An 18,976-nucleotide genomic window follows, 5' to 3' on the forward strand; every position below is an offset into this window, starting at 1 on the left:
TTAACTCACATAGTTGTATAAAGTTATACTCACCAACCGTATTGATACCAGACAATAGCTGGAATCTTCTCTATTTGCGACGGAGGGAGGAACAGACCAGACATTCAAAATGGTGGCTCTCCTAGCCTCAGCACTTCTACCGCAGGCGGAGGGTTACACCGAAAAAACCAAAACTTCAGCGTTTGTGGAACGAGAAAGGAACGAAGACCTCAAACAGGCGAGCGTGCAAATTATTTGCAGAATTCTCAATTGGCTAGCAAATCCACCAGCTTCGATACTGCTATGTGATATTTGATTAAGTAACATGGGATGCTGGTATGTATGTAAGCATTACGGTAATACGAACATGTTTATTTAACCACTGCAATAATGCTATAGCTTCTAGTAACTAGATAAAGAACCCCTTATAGCTAACTAACACATGCATGCCTTTCTAGCTACACTTGTGAGCCGTTTAGATATATTAATGCACTCTTCGAGTATTGTTATTATATCACGCCACAATCTGATTATGTTGCTTGGCTGGTGTTCTACCTAGCTAGGTAGCTATTTGATGTATCGTATTTAGATGTGTCCGAAATGTGCGGATGAGTAATAATGTGTCTGTAAACGTCGTGCTGCGGTTCGCACACCTCACCTCGTGGCAGTCAGTGATGACGTCAACATGTAATGTTATGACAATTGTAATTTTGTGAGGTTTGTGGGCTCCATCTAGTGTACTTTACAGACAATGCCGCACTAAGTTCAATCAGGACATGCGCTGCATAGCTTCTTTATACTTTTTAAAAATTGATTATACATTTCTTTCCGCCATCAGAAAATATACTGTATAGGAACAACTGGAGCGGTGTTTCAACCAGCGTCACCAGGTTTCGGGCCATGCACACTACTACATGGGTTATAAAGGTCCAGACCTCTTAGCAGCTAGCCATTTCACATCGGTTACAGAGGCACTTATATTCCCCTTCTTCCGAAAGTATCCCATGCACAAACCAGAATGTGAACAGTGAAAAACGGCCATTAAAGGCCAGGAAAAACCATGGGTTTCCCACTGCTGGTACCAGTAGTATAGCTGCCCTAACCCAACACCTAGCAACCTCCTCAAAAGAGTCAGGACTACCACTCCGACTTCACTACACTGGTGTCAGAAATGGGATGGCCCCTGATTGTGCCTGTGCCCCAAGGGTGCTCCGATGGTCATGCAAAGGAGGATTCTGGCCCAGTGGGAGTGAGATTTTTGGAGAAAGCGGATCCTGCCTTTTGGCTGAGCCATGTGTAGTCTCAGGCTGGGTAGAAAATAAGTTGGGTAATGTTAAATCGGTGAAGGTATTATCGGTGGGGAAAAACGGTCAATTGTGAGGGTGCCTGTGTTGCTGGGGATCAGAAGTGCCTGGTGCGAGAGAGACAGGCTGAAGATGCCAGGGTCAGAGTAGAACAGAAGGTGTCACGCTGAGGCAGGGAAGAGAGTAGAGGATGATGGATCAAGGGTGAGTAGTAGGCTTAGGCCAATACAGACTGATTTAAATTTGTGCTTCAGTAAGGTTGGCTTCTTAGCATTTATTGCCATGGTTATCAATTTGTACCGCAGAAATGGAATGTAAATCACAGAAGGTAGAGGTTGTGGTGGCAGTACTTGGGTGTATACGGTTTTACTGCGGAAGAGATACAAGGTGTGGTGAACCAGAATCCGGTCCTCCCAGGCCATCGGACTGGTGTAGGATCAGTTAGGGTCAAAGTAGTGGAATGAGCTGGTGATTAATTATATATATATATTATATATATATATATATATATATATATATATATTATTTTTTAATTAAATAGGTGTAGGGTTAGTTGGTGGTGCATCTATTTTTTCCCCCCCCTTTTTTTGTGTTACAAAAATTGACATGATGACCACACACTACCGCACAATAGGTGGCAGCATGCACAAAATGTGCGAACTTCATTATACCGAAGAAGAAGCTGTGCCTGTGTATCGCTGCAGTGCATTGGCAAAGCGACAGCAACGCAGGATTGTAGCTGCTCCGGGCTGCTGAGCAAATACCATCTCAGGCCGGGTTGGATAGGACCCCATCGCATTTTCTATAATTTGGAAATGATATATAGCTCGACAGGAGAGTGTTTTAAATTTAAGTGGATCAGATTGTAACCAAGCCATTTGGGCTTATTTAAACATTTTATATAGCCTATTTGTTTTGTATTCATTTAAATGACCCCGACTCTCACCAATGGTGTAAGCTGTGTTCATCTCTACATGGGTAAACAATTTTGATCGGGCATCTTGTTATTTATTTTAAATCATTTTTTAAGTGATATTGTTGTACTCTCGAAAGGGAGTCCCTTTACGGAATACAGCTGGATTTGCATAGGGGAATCTTCAAATCTGTCTGGGCTAGGAGGAGATTCGATTTTTTCCATCCGGGAGTGGGGGATAATATGTCCAGGCGAAAACAGAACAGCCCCTTCAAAGTTAATTGTAGGTATCTCAGGTATTGTAAATGCCATTTTTACTTGTTGAAAAGTAGTGAGGAGTATCATTTCCATCCATCTAACTAGACGATTGTTTTCACCACCGTTGCAATTGTGTACTGTAAGACAATGTGTCAATCACCATCGTTGATACAAGCGCCTGATACAATGTTTTAGTTCAACCTATGTGGCGCGTAGACGTCAATATTTGTATAATTTTGATGATACATTGAATCAACGCGCGTGACACCGACGACTGTCTATCTTCGAACCCCCCAAAATTATCAGGAACCATTATTAGGCTACTAATACTATGATATTAATATTTGTATGGAGATGACAACCTCACAATTGCATGCGCAGGTCGTTTTATCCGAGGGAAACTATTCAGATAGTTATTTCCATGTGTTTACCGGCGCTTATGTTGGTGTTTTTTAATTCGATACTTTGTTTGGCATGCTGGTCCCTGTTTTCAACTCTTGTTTTGAGAGTACGATATAGCCTACCAATGTCAATGAAAATAAACAATGTTAGTCTTGAGATTAGGACAGATTTCACCCTTCTTGGTCTCAGAATCCATGTAAGATGTTGTCCCTCATAAAATGTCAGTTTAAACTAGGTAAAACATGCTTTTGCATTGACTGTACTTTCTGTTTCTCTGGATAAGCTCTCACATTGACATCTTAGATTCAGATACAGAACCAGTACAGCCAGTGGAGAATAGCAATGTTGGTCATACCACTAGCATTGTCAATGCCTGGGGCCAATATAAGAGACCATATCTTTTTTTTTTTAAATGGAAAGGTGCACTGCTTGGTTTCTGTAATCAGAGCCCACTAAAACACGTTTCGTTAAACGTTTCTGTTCCATGAGTGCTGTTGTGTCTGTCATAGTCATCAGCTTAGGGGAGGATGTTTTTCAGTGTCACTGACTACGTTGGCTATCTGCAAGCAACATTCCTCCAATTCCAATGGGAGACTACTCCAGAGCAGGTATAGTCTAGGTACTACAGGTTTGGTAGCTGTGTAGTTGCCTGACAAACATTTCTACCGATGGTGATGATGTCCTTTTCCTATGCATGCTAAAAAGTCAAACTGAGTGCATGATGAATTGGCCTGCTGATCCTTCAGTGTAGGCTACTGGATGCCTGGGGACGCATAAGTCCATGTAGCCTTTAGGGTCCTTTTCTAAACATAGGCGAGGCTAGTTTGTTTAAGTATGGTGTTGAAATACGTATTGCTCTAATGGCCTCAATAATCCCTATATGCTAACAACATCTGTCACGGGAAACAGTAACACAGTAAGGATGCGTGATCTGCTGATAGACGTATTGGTCCATAGATCTCTGTTGTTCAAACACAGTATAGTAAAACAACAACATACATTAACAATCTTAAGGCGTTTTTTGGGGGGCTTCTAAAGTGACGTCTCCCAGCTTCACGTACTACTTCTGGCTGATAGTTATGAAATAACAACAGTCTTTTTTATTACCCTCAGAATGAATCAGACTTTCACACTTTCCTATGACCACATACAGGTGGTCCAAGACAAATTCACACACGCACACACACATACCACATAGTTTATAAAATGATAATAGGCCATTTTCTTAACCCACCATCTAATGAAAAATGATAATAATCCTTAAAAGTGGTGTGTGTGTGTCCTGAACTGATGTGAAATGTCCCTCGATGTAGCGCACAGACATTACCAGCATGGGAAAACTAGTCGGCTAGCCTGTCTGAGCCAATCATGGCTGGGGTAAAGGGAAAGCATAGCAGGGGAAACAGCAGCTGTTTTAGAAGTCTCATTAGCCCTGAAAGGGTTAGTGACGATAAACAGGTCTGTTTTGATAGCATGCATTCCGGTTGTATCAAAAATAGTTTTCATTGTGGATCTATAAAGCCATACAGATGGGTCATTTTGTGTTGATTTGTCTGAGAGCAGAGTTGGGATCATTTCAGACACTTCACTGGGGAGGAGGGCTCCACAGAGAGGGAGAGATTCTGGAGAAAAGGGGTGATGGCGGTTACTTCCGTTTTGCCTTAATTAAATACCAGGCTGCCAATTAGGCGAAGTGAGAAATGATCTGGGAGTCTGGGATTATCTGATGTCTGTGTTTCACCATTCCCATGGTCCTGAACACCACAGTGCCTGTACATGGATGGAAGGCAGGGGCCCCAGCACTTCCTTGAGATTCAGACAGTATTTTGTGTGTGTGTGGCGTCTGTCTGTGTGTGTTGGAACCGAGGGTGGGTAAAAAAGAGGGGAGCTTGAATTCAACAGGAGCCCCATTGCTTAGTGTTTGAGTAGAGTTTTGGCATTCTCTCTTTTGTCTGTTTTGATTTGTCCCCCCTTCCTCCTCCTCTTTCCCTCTGTGTCTGTTGGCTGATGAGTTTGTCTTTGTCTGGATTCAGTCAGACACTGCGTCACCTCCTGCCTACAGACACGCAGACTCAGAGATAACATCAGAGTGGCAGAGACATGGGGAGGGAGGGCCGGTGGGAGAAGAGAGACAGATGTACAGACAGAGCCTAGCAGTGGGGGATGGGTAGCTCTCACATCAATCATTGGCGGTGCGCCGTGGAGCCAGTCTGTAGCAGTTCATAGTTCAACAATCAGACCCACTCTACCAATGCTAATGAGTGCCTGGATCACTGGGAAATGTGCCTAAACTATTTTCACATACTACACTCCGCTAAAAAGTTAATGCAGGAATGACAGCGCTGTGAATATTAGAGGGGAGTTTTTTTTTTTTTTTAAATGATAGATTTTATTCCTCAACCCTCTCGCACACAGACCATGCTCCTCACACACACTTCCGGCGCCGACAGAGATGGCCGCCTCGCTTCGCGTTCCTAGGAAACTGCAGTTTTTTGTTTTTTTACGTGTTATTTCTTACATTAGTACCCCAGGTCATCTTAGGTTTCATTACATACAGTCGAGAAGAACTACTGAATATAAGATCAGCATCAACTCACCATCAGTACGACCAAGAATATGTTTTTCGCGACGCGGATCCTGTGTTCTGCCTTACAAACAGGACAACGGAGTGGATCCTATGCAGCGACCCAAAAAAACGACTCCGAAAGAGAGGGAAACGAGGCGGTCTTCTGGTCAGACTCCGGAGACGGGCACAGCGCGCACCACTCCCTAGCATTCTTCTTGCCAATGTCCAGTCTCTTGACAACAAGGTTGATGAAATCCGAGCAAGGGTAGCATTCCAGAGGGACATCAGAGACTGTAACGTTCTTTGCTTCACGGAAACGTGGCTTACTGGAGAGACGCTATCCGAAGCGGTGCAGCCAACAGGTTTCTCCACGCATCGCGCAGACAGGAAAAACATCTTTCTGGTAAAAAGAGGGGCGGGGGCGTATGCCTTATGACTAACGTGACATGGTGCGATGAAAGAAACATACAGGAACTCAAATCCTTCTGTTCACCTGATTTAGAATTCCTCACAATCAAATGTAGACCGCATTATCTACCAAGAGAATTCTCTTCGATTATAATCACAGCCGTATATATCCCCCCCAAGCAGACACATCGATGGCTCTGAACGAACTTTATTTAACTCTCTGCAAACTGGAAACAATTTATCCGGAGGCTGCATTCATTGTAGCTGGGGATTTTAACAAGGCTAATCTGAAAACAAGACTCCCCAAATTTTATCAGCATATCGATTGCGCAACCAGGGGAGGAAAGACCTTGGACCATTGTTACTCTAACTTCCGCGACGCATATAAGGCCCTGCCCCGCCCCCCTTTCGGAAAAGCTGACCACGACTCCATTTTGTTGATCCCTGCCTACAGACAGAAACTAAAACAAGAGGCTCCCACGCTGAGGTCTGTCCAACGCTGGTCCGACCAAGCTGACTCCACACTCCAAGACTGCTTCCATCACGTGGACTGGGAGATGTTTCGCATTGCGTCAGATAACAACATTGACGAATACGCTGATTCGGTGTGCGAGTTCATTAGAATGTGCGTTGAAGATGTCGTTCCCATAGCAACGATTAAAACATTCCCTAACCAGAAACCGTGGATTGATGGCAGCATTCGTGTGAAACTGAAAGCGCGAACCACTGCTTTTAATCAGGGCAAGGTGTCTGGTAACATGACCGAATACAAACAGTGCAGCTATTCCCTCCGCAAGGCTATCAAACAAGCTAAGCGCCAGTACAGAGACAAAGTAGAATCTCAATTCAACGGCTCAGACACAAGAGGCATGTGGCAGGGTCTACAGTCAATCACGGACTACAGGAAGAAACCCAGCCCAGTCACGGACCAGGATGTCTTGCTCCCAGGCAGACTAAATAACTTTTTTGCCCGCTTTGAGGACAATACAGTGCCACTGACACGGCCTGCAACGAAAACATGCGGTCTCTCCTTCACTGCAGCCGAGGTGAGTAAGACATTTAAACGTGTTAACCCTCGCAAGGCTGCAGGCCCAGATGGCATCCCCAGCCGCGCCCTCAGAGCATGCGCAGACCAGCTGGCCGGTGTGTTTACGGACATATTCAATCAATCCCTATACCAGTCTGCTGTTCCCACATGCTTCAAGAGGGCCACCATTGTTCCTGTTCCCAAGAAAGCTAAGGTAACTGAGCTAAATGACTACCGCCCCGTAGCACTCACATCCGTCATCATGAAGTGCTTTGAGAGACTAGTCAAGGACCATATCACCTCCACCCTACCTGACACCCTAGACCCACTCCAATTTGCTTACCGCCCAAATAGGTCCACAGACGATGCAATCTCAACCACACTGCACACTGCCCTAACCCATCTGGACAAGAGGAATACCTATGTGAGAATGCTGTTCATCGACTACAGCTCGGCATTCAACACCATAGTACCCTCCAAGCTCGTCATCAAGCTCGAGACCCTGGGTCTCGACCCCGCCCTGTGCAACTGGGTACTGGACTTCCTGACGGGCCGCCCCCAGGTGGTGAGGGTAGGCAACAACATCTCCTCCCCGCTGATCCTCAACACTGGGGCCCCACAAGGTTGCGTTCTGAGCCCTCTCCTGTACTCCCTGTTCACCCACGACTGCGTGGCCACGCACGCCTCCAACTCAATCATCAAGTTTGCGGACGACACAACAGTGGTAGGCTTGATTACCAACAACGATGAGACGGCCTACAGGGAGGAGGTGAGGGCCCTCGGAGTGTGGTGTCAGGAAAACAACCTCACACTCAACGTCAACAAAACTAAGGAGATGATTGTGGACTTCAGGAAACAGCAGAGGGAACACCCCCCTATCCACATCGATGGAACAGTAGTGGAGAGGGTAGCAAGTTTTAAGTTCCTCGGCATACACATCACAGACAAACTGAATTGGTCCACTCACACAGACAGCATCGTGAAGAAGGCGCAGCAGCGCCTCTTCAACCTCAGGAGGCTGAAGAAATTCGGCTTGTCACCAAAAGCACTCACAAACTTCTACAGATGCACAATCGAGAGCATCCTGGCGGGCTGTATCACCGCCTGGTATGGCAACTGCACCGCCCTCAACCGTAAGGCTCTCCAGAGGGTAGTGAGGTCTGCACAACGCATCACCGGGGGCAAACTACCTGCCCTCCAGGACACCTACACCACCCGATGTCACAGGAAGGCCATAAAGATCATCAAGGACATCAACCACCCGAGCCACTGCCTGTTCACCCCGCTATCATCCAGAAGGCGAGGTCAGTACAGGTGCATCAAAGCTGGGACCGAGAGACTGAAAAACAGCTTCTATCTCAAGGCCATCAGACTGTTAAACAGCCACCACTAACACTGAGTGGCTGCTGCCAACACACTGACACTGACTCAACTCCAGCCACTTTAATAATGGGAATTGATGGGAAATGATGTAAATATATCACTAGCCACTTTAAACAATGCTACCTTATATAAATGTTACTTACCCTACATTATTCATCTCATATGCATACGTATATACTGTACTCTATATCATCGATGGTATCCTTATGTAATACATGTATCACTAGCCACTTTATACTATACTATGCCACTTTGTTTACATACTCATCTCATTTGTACATACTGTACCCGATACCATCTACTGTATCTTGCCTATGCTGCTCTGTACCATCACTCATTCATATATCCTTATGTACATATTCTTTATCCCCTTACACTGTGTACAAGACAGTAGTTTTGGAATTGTTAGTTAGATTACTTGTTATTACTGCATTGTCGGAACTAGAAGCACAAGCATTTCGCTACACTCGCATTAACATCTGCTAACCATGTGTATGTGACAAATAAAATTTGATTTGATTTGATTGATTTGAGTGGTGTGTTGCTCCAGGATTAGAACAGAGGCTGTAATTACCTCTGCCAGTCTCAGGTAACTGGATGAAAGATGTTCCTTCCATCACACTGAATGGAAAGACTGGACAGGAAGGGGGGGGGGGGTAATAACTGGAGGGCTATGGAACCTAAACGGTTGCAGTTTATATATATATTTTTCCATTCGAGAGATATTAAAATGATCAAAATAAAACCTCCCGTTAACGTATACTGATGACCGGAATAAGTGTACTGTCACTAACAACTGGAGAGGCCCTGTGCTCCCATTCCAACCCTGTCAAGCTTGGGTGTAGATCGGAGGGGAAATGGGATACTAATGCAATGAGCAGAGATGCTGTAAAATGCTGAGCGCCATGTGAGGGGTTTAAGCAGACACATATGGGCTCCTTGGTATGAGGCATTGGCCTCCCCCTCAGAGCTGCTGGTATGGATATAGAACAGTCAGAACTGCGTATGAGCAGGGAGGACAGAGGGTGAGCCAGGCTGTGCAGTGTGTGGGTGGTACTGAGAGAGGGAGATACAGTGCCTTGCAGGCTGCTAGTGGAAAGGAGTGCAGGCTGCTTCCCCCTGGGACTGCAGCATGCTTGGATAAGTGTGTATGTTCGTTCTGCTTCTGTGAAAATTGGGGGTCTGGTTGTGTGTGAGTACATGTGTCAATGTGCGCTTCTGCGATGTGTTGATGCAGCATTATATTGGCATGTCAGTGAATATGAAAGCATCCATGTCAACTGTATATAGGCTCGGGGAATGATTTTGTTTAAAGGTTTAGGCCTTTCATGTATTCTATGTTGTGTTTCTATAACCATCTTGGGGCTAGTGTATTATAGCAGCTATGATGGGTTTATGTGTGTAGCTACGACTCCTTTAATGCTGGATAGGCTTGGTATTCTAATCTGAAGCACTTTCTTCAATATGCTAAGTGTAGTAGATTGCTTGGATTTTGTGGCTAGTCAGCACCTACACCAGGTAACTGAAGTGCAGGCTACACACCAGGCTCTCTGGTGTTTATGCCCTCAATGTTAAATATTACAGGTCTGTGCTCTAGAAATGTCTTCCCCCGACTTCATGATCACGCTCCGCCTTGCACTACTGACCTGTCAATCTTCTGTTCCAGGGCTGTCATTCCTATTCCTAGCACGTTTTACCTCCAAGGCTTTGTCTGCTGGCTGTATTTTCTTGCATTGTCTTGTAATATATCAACTGTCTTTTCGTACACACCTGACTCTATATCAAATGAATACAAATCTTTTTTTCCTGTCATTGAGGATTGCCTCAATCAGGAATCCGATGGGAAAGTGATCGCCCATTTTGCCTTGGTTCCTCGATCTTCCGGTTTTTGAATGGGCTTCAAGGTTATATAACCAAATTCCCAAATGCTGTAATTTAAGATATACAATTATATTCTTATTTGTGTATTCATTTACTTGTACCTGATGCCTTTTTAAGATGTTCAATTGCATCCTGTTTGCGTCTGTGTGTTGCGTTTCGAGAACGTTAAAAAAAACTAAAGTCGACATGGTAGTGATCACACTTTCCCATCGTATCCACTCTTATTTTCGAACGTTGCTATGGGCACAGCCAAACAACGGAAGTGATGGCTTCGACTTCCGCTTTACTTCTCTACTGCAGCTCGCCGGTGGCAAATTAGCCAATGTCAATTATTTAAGGAGAGATTTTATAGTATACAGTATAAAAGTTAAGTAAACGAGTGCATAATTTTACATTGATTTCATCCACATTCTCCGTTAGCTAGACCTACTAGAATAGTTCTGTTGTGATAATAACGTTAGTTGTGTTGTCAGAGTTAAGGGCCAGGCACCAAGCCAATAACTATAAAGATAAACTATAGGCTACCTAACTATAACACGCTGGTGAGCATCCACACTAGAGGAAAGTTTTTATTGTTCTGAAGTCCTACACCTGTCAATCAACTGATCAACGCATCCTACTGCACGCTGTCTATTAATAAGGTGACCATGCATTCTCTAACACACAGATACTGGTTCAGACCATTCAGTGCTTTCAGGGTGTGTTCATTGTCATAGTGACAACTGCAAATAATACATCAATGTAGGCCTAATGTAAAACAATATACTAACTCCTACTGTATTTAAATGTATCATTTCAGCAACAGACGCCATATTGCCTGCATATCTATTACACCATTGCTCAAATGGTTTGCAAGTGACTTCCATTTTTCTAATGGTTGTCAATTTCTTTGGGTCTTATTTTTCACTGTGCTCATCTCTCTGTCCCGTGCAACTATTTGCAATGCATCAGTGCAACAGTGTTATCATAATAAGTGGTCAAAAGTAATCACACCAATGCACTTTCTCTCCTCAACAATCCGTAGGTACTGCAGGATTTTGTTCCAACTAGGCACCCCACCTGACCAACTGAGCTAATTGATCAGTTCAATGTTTGTCTAAATTCAACATACCTGATCCTCCAGGTCAATGAAATAAAAAACCTGAAGTGCCTGCGGCACCCCAGGACCGGTGTTGTCTACCCCTGCTATAGCCTGTTGTGAATGGGAACAGCTGGAAAGAGGCTGGTAATGTGTAGCTGATGTAATAAGCAAAATATTTACCAGTCAGAGTGCAAGAAAAACCGTTTTACTGTTCTCATTTGAGTGCACAGTTATTGTCCATTTGATGTAGGCTAATTTGAATAACACCTCAGACGTCCGATTTTGTAAAAAGATAACTGCAAATGCCTACAGCCTAGGCCTGGTTATGCAACCATTTGGATCAGTTTGGGACTATTCTCAACATTTAAGGTCCAGAAAGGTACATAAGCAGGCCACGTGTGTGTGCTCTGTCAGGATGTAGCCCAGTGTTAAGATAGGCCTAGTATAGGAAAATCTGGGCTTCTCCTTTCCAACTCCCGCCCGTTCTTAATGCTGTAGCCTATTTTACATTCCGCGAGCATGTATCTCTCCTCTAATAGGCTATTAGTAGGCTAAAGAAAATAAGTCGAAATAAGTGTCCAACAAGCTTTTGTGGTCTGGCTTTTTCTGGGACTCCACAAGATTTAAGAGGAAGAGACCCCAGGTGTGTAATTGCGCAACAGACTGACAGGCATGGGATGTGGACTGTCTCCTAAATTAGAAACGTATGCATATTAACCCATAATTCATAAGCTCAATGTTAGGCTTTATACTGCAGTGAATAAATGTATCCTACCTAGGCTACAACAACACAATGTAATGAAGAATTTTGTTTTCAATTGAGTATAAAACTCTAGTCTAGGCTGTAGTATTTTCACTGTAGTTTGTCTTTTGAATAATGCTCAAAAGCCTAGCGTTTTGAAATGTTCATTTAGAAATGGCTGCATCTAGCTTGCCTGATTGGGCAACCATTTGGATCAGTTCTGGGGTTTTACTCAGCTGTTAGCCTACAAGGTCCAGGCACATTAGCAGGCCAGTAATATGGTGTATTTTTTTTCAGGATTTATCAGCGAAAAGAAACATGCTAATGCAGGGATTTCTAGTGGCTCGAATATGAATTATGATAAGGAAGATGTATCCGTAGTTTCTGCATTTGGCTTCCGTGTTTTAAGTGTTTGAAAATCAGGTGGATATGCCTAGTTAAATTGGGCCACCCCTCCCTCTGATGGTCCTATCATCTCCCTGTGACTCCTCTGTTCACAGGGCCCTTCCACAGCACCGGCTTTGCAGGCCCCCTCCACACTATTAACATGGATGGCAGGGACGATTTCATTGAGGACAGCGAATGCCACAGCAACAATTCCCAACAGGACAGCATTTCAGGTAGGCATTTAGGGCATTTCCCTGACCCTAATGTGACATACTCTCTGTAGGGGGTGTCGTGAGAGAATATGACTAGGTCTGTGTTCTGTTGTCTGTCTATATTGATAGGGCTGTGTTTGCCTCCATAGAAGACAGTGATAGCGACCTGGACAACCACGACTCATCCTCCAACACCTCAGCTGACGACCACATGACCTCCACCAAGAGAACACACCACAGGGGAGTTAAAGAAGTGAGTGTCACTGTCAGGGTTACCCATGGAGGGGTGTTCTCTCCTCCTAGTACTGTTATCATGTGTGTCCACTGAGTGTGGGCCTGCCTGGTTGCTGATTCACACATGCATTTTCTTCCTGATTTGATAGTGTTCTACAGATCTCAGGGTCATCTGGCCTTCTAGACATATGCGGAAAGGTTATTGCCCCACCCCGCACTGTCCATTTCCAGAATTATGTTATTCAATAATCCTACAAAAAGAGATGCAGCACAAGAATACGTCTGAATACATTGCATTTGTAAATTGTAAACTGGCGATTACAGAATATCCTCACACCTTCAGACCCCAGAAACAGAAAGCATCTCGGGTTGTTTGGTGTGATTCACAACCATGGCAGAGTCATACAGTGTGTCATAGAGACAGTCAATTAGTCACTGGGGGCCTGAGGGTAATTCTCTCATTCTCTCACACACACACACACACACACACACACAACCTTATGACCTACCATTCAGGATTCCTGCTCCCAGGACCAGCCATAGGGGTACTGTAGAGAGGATGAGCATATCCACCCTTTAGATGTACACATGAAATTCTCTTCTAATATTTGCCCTACATTCTCAGTTTAGGCAGAACCACCATTACATAACTTACTGTATTATTACACAATCATTAGCATACATATTACTGATGAAACAGATCTGTATGGTAGCTCCACATAGCATCCACAGTATCTGAGTGTACAGTAGTACTGATGCCTTTGTGTTTCTCAGGAGAGCGAGGAGGGGGCCGACCTGATGAGCAGCTGTGTGTGTCCTCTGTGCACCCTGGAGTTTAGCAGCCCCGAGCAGCTCATCACACACGTCTACCAGGTGAGGACAGTACAGTACCAGACAGCCCACCATGGCACCAAGTATTCAGACGGGGCCAAAGCCTCCTTAGGCTTCAGCGGTTGGATCAGGGGGATAATGGGCTAGGGGTAGATAATCACCATTGAACCTCCTTGGTAGCTACTGTCATCACTACACTAAAGAGGGAAGGATACTTATGATCCAGTCATGTGATCAGTCTCTGGGTTATGTGTCAAACCTAAGGTTTGGATGTTTCAACTTGTTTTAAGTTATCAGTGTCTTCTAACTGAGCCAGAATTACACGTTTACCACCAAACCACTTTCTCACATGATGGTGTAGTGCTAACCTGTCACGCCCTGGTCTTAGTATTTTGTGTTTTCTTTATTAATTTGGTCAGGCCAGGGTGTGACACGGGTTTATTATGTGGTGTGTTTTTGTAGGTATTGGGATTGTGGCTTAGTGGGGTTTTCTAGTATAGTCTATGGCTGTCTGGAGTGGTTCTCAATCAGAGGCAGGTGTTTATCGTTGTCTCTGATTGAGAACCATATTTAGGCAGCCATATTCTTTGAGTGTTTCGTGGGTGATTGTTCCTTTCTCTGTGTTTGTTTTGCACCAGTATAGGCCGTTAGGGTTTTGTGTTACGTTTCTTGTTTTTGTATCTGTTCGTGTTTTATTCGCTTATTAAACATGAATCTAAATTACCACGCTGCATTTTGGTCCGACTCTCCTTCGACGGAAGAAAACCCTAACATAACCACATACGTTTATGCCACAATTGTAGATATGTGTATTTTTAGATATGCACTGTTGTGGTTTGTCCTCACTTTTAGGTTGCTTATAAAATACACTGACAAACAAAGAGAACCATTGTGCTTTACCTAATTAAATGACTATAACTCTGTCTGTCTCTCTGTCTGTCTGGAGCAGCACACATCGTTGATGGGCAGCAGTAAGAACTACGTGTGCCCAGTGTGTGGGCGCACGCTCAGCTCGCCAGGCTCCCTGGGGCGCCACCTTCTCATCCACTCTGAGGACCGCCTCTCCAACTGTGCTGTGTGTGGGACACGCTTCACCAACACCAACAACTTCAACAGGTCTGTGCCTCCTCCACCACTGTAACTGACAATTAACCTGTAAGTCTGTCGTTGTTTTTTTATTGTTTACGTGTTTGCTATGCAGGGGAAATGATAAGACAAGCGGAACTATGTGGCTAAGAACTGTTGTAATTGGGATTATTATCGTAGCAACAGACCTTTTGGAGTGAAGGCAATCCCCAAGTATTCATGTCTTCGGGTATAGTTCGTAAAGGCTGAATTGTGTATGTTAGGATGGTAACGTTATAATAATTAAGGATGAAGCGTGAAATTATAACAGGAATAATACGTGGGAAGTTTTTGATTTCCTCCCTTCTGTAATAAGCAGACAATGAGGTATTTTTTCCTTTATTCATGTGTTTAATCTGACACTGTTATAGCTCCGGCTAAACTGTTTATGTACAGTCGTGGACAAAAGTTTTGAGAATGACACAAATATGAATTTTCACAAAGTCTGCTGCCTCAGTTTATATGATGGCAATTTGCATATACTTCAGAATGTTATGAAGAGTGATCAGATGAATTGCAATTAATTGCAAAGTCCCTCTTTGCCATGCAAATGAACTGAATCCCAAAAAACATTTCCACTGCATTTCAGCCCTGCCACAATAGGACCAGCTGACATCATGTCAGTGATTCTCTCGTTAACACAGGTGTGAGTGTTGACATGGCTAGAGATTACTCTGTCATGCTGATTGAGTTTGAATAACAGACTGGAAGCTTCAAAAGGAGGGTGGGTACTTGGAATCATGTTCTTCCTCTGTCAATCATGGTTACCTGCAGGGAAACATGTGCCGTCATCATTGCTTTGCACAAAAAGGGCTTCACAGGCAAGGATATTGCTGCCAGTAAGATTGCACCTAAATCAACCATTTATCAGACCATCAAGAACTTCGGTTCAATTGTTGTGAAGAAGGCTTCAGGGCGCCCAAGAAAGTCCAGTAAGCGCTAAAGTTGATTCAACTGCGGGATCGGGGCAACACCAGTACAGAGCTTGCTCAGGAATGGCAGCAGGCAGGTGTGAGTGCATCTGCACGTGCATCTGCACGCACAGTGAGGCGAAGACTTTCGGAGGATGGTCTAATGTCAAAAAGGGCAGCAAAGAAGCCACTTCTCTCCAGGAAAGACATCAGGGACAGACTGATATTCTGCAAAAGGTACAGGGATTGGACTGCTGAGGACTGGGGTAAAGTCATTTTCTCTGATGATTTTTTATCAATAATGACTAATTATGTATACATTTCAATCAGGACTGACTAATCAGAAAACTTATGTTACTGTATAGATGTATGAATTTTCTTTTAACCTTAGTACTGAATATAATGTGTGTAAATATAATCAAGAATTAGAACAATGACTGTCTGTTCCTTGGTAGAAATGAATGAACTTATAGCCAGACTGGATAGAATGCTTATCTACACAGGCAGACCTTGGCTTGGGTCGTAAATTATCTTAGTAGGGAGAGACAATGTGGGAAGGCTTGAGAACTATACAGCCATTGTACTGCTGGTTGATTAGACGGGGTAGTACGTAAACTAATGACGTCATTTTCAGTTTATAATCTGTGGTAAACTGTATCATGTTCAGTACTCTCGAGAATAAACGCAGCTGGTTGATTTTTGAGACTGGTCTCTGTCCATTTTATGCAAATAAGAGTCTTACAAATTCTTAGGAATTGACAGAGTGTTTAATTTTAATCGGGTATTAAAACATAGAGGAAAATAATTCCTGTAACAGGCATCCGGAAAAAAGCTTGTCCGGAGAAGACAAGGTGAGCGCTACCATCAGTCCTGTGTCATGCCAACAGTAAAGCATCCTGAGACCATTCATGTGTGGGGTTGCTTCTCAGCCAAGGGAGTGGGCTCACTCACAATTTGGCCTAAGAACACAGCCATGAATAAAGAATGGAACCAACACATCCTCCGAGAGCAACTTCTCCCAACCATCCAGGAACAATGCCTTTTCCAGCATGATGGAGCACCTTGCCATAAGGCAAAAGTGATAACTAAGTGGCTCAGAGAACAAAACATCAATATTTTGGGTCCATGGCCAGGAAACTCCCCAGACCTTAATCCCATTGAGAACTTGTGGTTAATCCTCAAGAGGTGGGTGGACAAACAAAAACCCACAAATTCTGACAAACTCCAAGCATTGATTATGCAAGAATGGGCTGCCATCAGTCAGGATGTGGTCCGGAAGTTAATTGACAGCATGCCAGGGCGGATTGCAGAGGTCTTGAAAAAGAAGGGTCAACACTGCAAATATTGACTCTTTGCATCAACTTCATGTAATTGTCAATAAAAGCCTTTGCCACTTATGAAATGCTTGTAATTATACTTCAGTATTCCAAAGTAACATCTGACAAAAATATATAAAGACACTGAAGCAGCAAACTTTGTGGAAATTAATATTTGTGTCATTCTCAACTTTTGGCCACGACTGTATGTAAGCACTTCAGAGTTATATCAAGGTAATCACTCATAAGTCAAAGTCAAACATAAGGCAAGAAAGTTGTAAGAGTGTGCTTAACTGTATTTTCATTTACTTTAGTTCTCACAGAAGGTGATAATTCTGACTAAAACTACAGATTTAAAGCCGCCAGTTAAGATCAAGGAAAGGTTGTGCTCGTGGTTACTGGAGTGAGCTACAACCACTACTACCTCATTTAAGTCCTATACCCTAGTATAGTGCTTCAGCCTTTCACACACACAATGACATGGGTTATCTACAGAGTTTAGCGAGTTAGGCTGTCTGTCTGCGCTAGCCTGTAACAGCTGTGTCCTGTAACTACTCACATCTCTGCCCCCCTACACAGGGAGAAGCTCAGAGAGGTCCTGAACACAGGCAGCAGTATGGAATGCAGCAGCGGAGATGAGAACTGTTCCATGTCCCGGTCTCTCTCCAGCAGCCCCATGGGCAACCCCGGTCATGGCCTGGGACACGGCCACGGGCCCAGCCACAACCAAGGACACAACCCTGGCCGTGGCACAGGCCACATCCCGGGACACAGCCACGGCCCGGGATACAACCCCGGCCACAACCAAGGACATGGACATGGCCCAGGACACAACCATGGCCAAGGTCTCGGACACCTCCCAGGCCACCCACTCCCGTCACTGCACCACAGCCTCCTCTCTTCACCCCCCTCCTTCCCTGACGCCCTCAGCCCCTCACCCGGCTTACCCATGCTGCCAGACATCCTGAGCCCCATGCCTGTGCACCCGGCCGGAGTGCTGCTGGTGTGCAACAGCTGTGTGGCTTACCAGCAGCTGGTGGACGCCCAGTCTCCCATGAGGAAGTGGGCCATGCGCAGAAAGAACGAGCCGGTGGAGGCACGCATGCACCGTCTAGAGCGCGAGCGCTCCGCCAAGAAGACCAAGCGGGAGCACGAGTCACCCGAGGAGCGGGAACTGCGGAGGCTGCGGGACCGCGAAGCCAAGCGGATGCAGAGGCTGCAGGAGACAGAGGAGCAACGGACACGGAGGCTTCTGCGCGACAGGGAGGCCATGCGGATGAAGAGGGCCAACGAGACGCCAGATAAGAGGCAGGCCAGGCTGATCCGTGAGAGAGAGGCCAAGAGACTGAAACGGCGGCTAGAGAAGATTGACCCCTCCCTGAGAGGTCAGATAGAGCATGACCCAGCTGCTATGGCTGCCCTGACGGCAGACATGAGCCTGTTCCAGTTCCCCTGCCCCATGCCTGTCCCCTCTCTGGACAACAGCCTCTTCATGAAGCTGCCCTAGCAGGACCAGGTCACTGGGGGCAGCACACTGGGCCACTAACAGTTATAATGGCCTCTCCACTACGCCTGTGGGTTACCATGGCCACAGATGGAACCATTCCATGCTGGTTAAAATTCCAGCAGCTTCTGTGTCCAACGACTTGATACCCGAACTCCTGTGTCAGCAAATAACATTAATTTATTACAGACTAGCAGGAAATAAGAGCAGGTTCAAGAATGTTTCACTTAATGGTAGGTATTGATAAAGCATGTTGTAAAGAGATTTTATCTGTTCTGTTTTGGGGGCAAGCAGACTTTGACATACCAGCCCATTGTGACAGGAGGAGTTACACCCTTCCATCTTTTGCACATGGACCTTCAGGGGTGGGAATGAGTCACGTAGCCCATAGCTCTCTCCCTCGCCTCTTGTCCCTTCTGCTAGCAAAGTCACTGGAGTTTACCGGTAGCTACACCTCTCTCACGCTGCCAACGTGGGTCTCTGCTCTGGCTAGCTCATATCTACCCAATCAA

General features: G+C 44.9%; 2 protein-coding genes across 5 annotated transcripts in view; one reads left to right on the forward strand and one right to left on the reverse strand.

Annotated features, from left to right (window-relative positions):
* LOC139411460 (AP-1 complex subunit gamma-1-like) overlaps positions 1–262 on the reverse strand; it is a 29,392-nt gene extending 29,130 nt beyond the window's left edge. For both annotated transcript variants that reach the window (XM_071157862.1, XM_071157864.1), the window contains exon 1: positions 34–262. The gene's annotated coding sequence lies outside the window, so the exon portion shown is untranslated. The remainder of the gene's footprint in view (positions 1–33) is intronic.
* LOC139411461 (zinc finger protein 821-like) lies at positions 196–18,667 on the forward strand. 3 transcript variants are annotated; one of them, XM_071157867.1, is made up of 6 exons: positions 196–315; positions 12,445–12,564; positions 12,693–12,796; positions 13,552–13,650; positions 14,558–14,724; positions 17,540–18,667. In XM_071157867.1, exons 2-6 carry the CDS (start codon positions 12,492–12,494, stop codon positions 18,465–18,467), a joined length of 1,371 nt encoding a protein of 456 aa, XP_071013968.1. In that variant the 5' UTR covers positions 196–315; positions 12,445–12,491; the 3' UTR covers positions 18,468–18,667. The 3 variants fall into 3 exon arrangements, with proteins under 3 accessions (XP_071013968.1, XP_071013966.1, XP_071013967.1); XM_071157865.1 differs by lacking the exon at positions 196–315 and adding an exon at positions 2,310–2,479; XM_071157866.1 differs by lacking the exon at positions 196–315 and adding an exon at positions 2,310–2,479 and having other exon boundaries at positions 12,696–12,796.
* Positions 18,668–18,976: the final 309 nt, after the last annotated feature.

The sequence above is a fragment of the Oncorhynchus clarkii genome, chromosome 6, assembly GCF_045791955.1.
Source record: "Oncorhynchus clarkii lewisi isolate Uvic-CL-2024 chromosome 6, UVic_Ocla_1.0, whole genome shotgun sequence".
Taxonomy (NCBI): domain Eukaryota; kingdom Metazoa; phylum Chordata; class Actinopteri; order Salmoniformes; family Salmonidae; genus Oncorhynchus; species Oncorhynchus clarkii.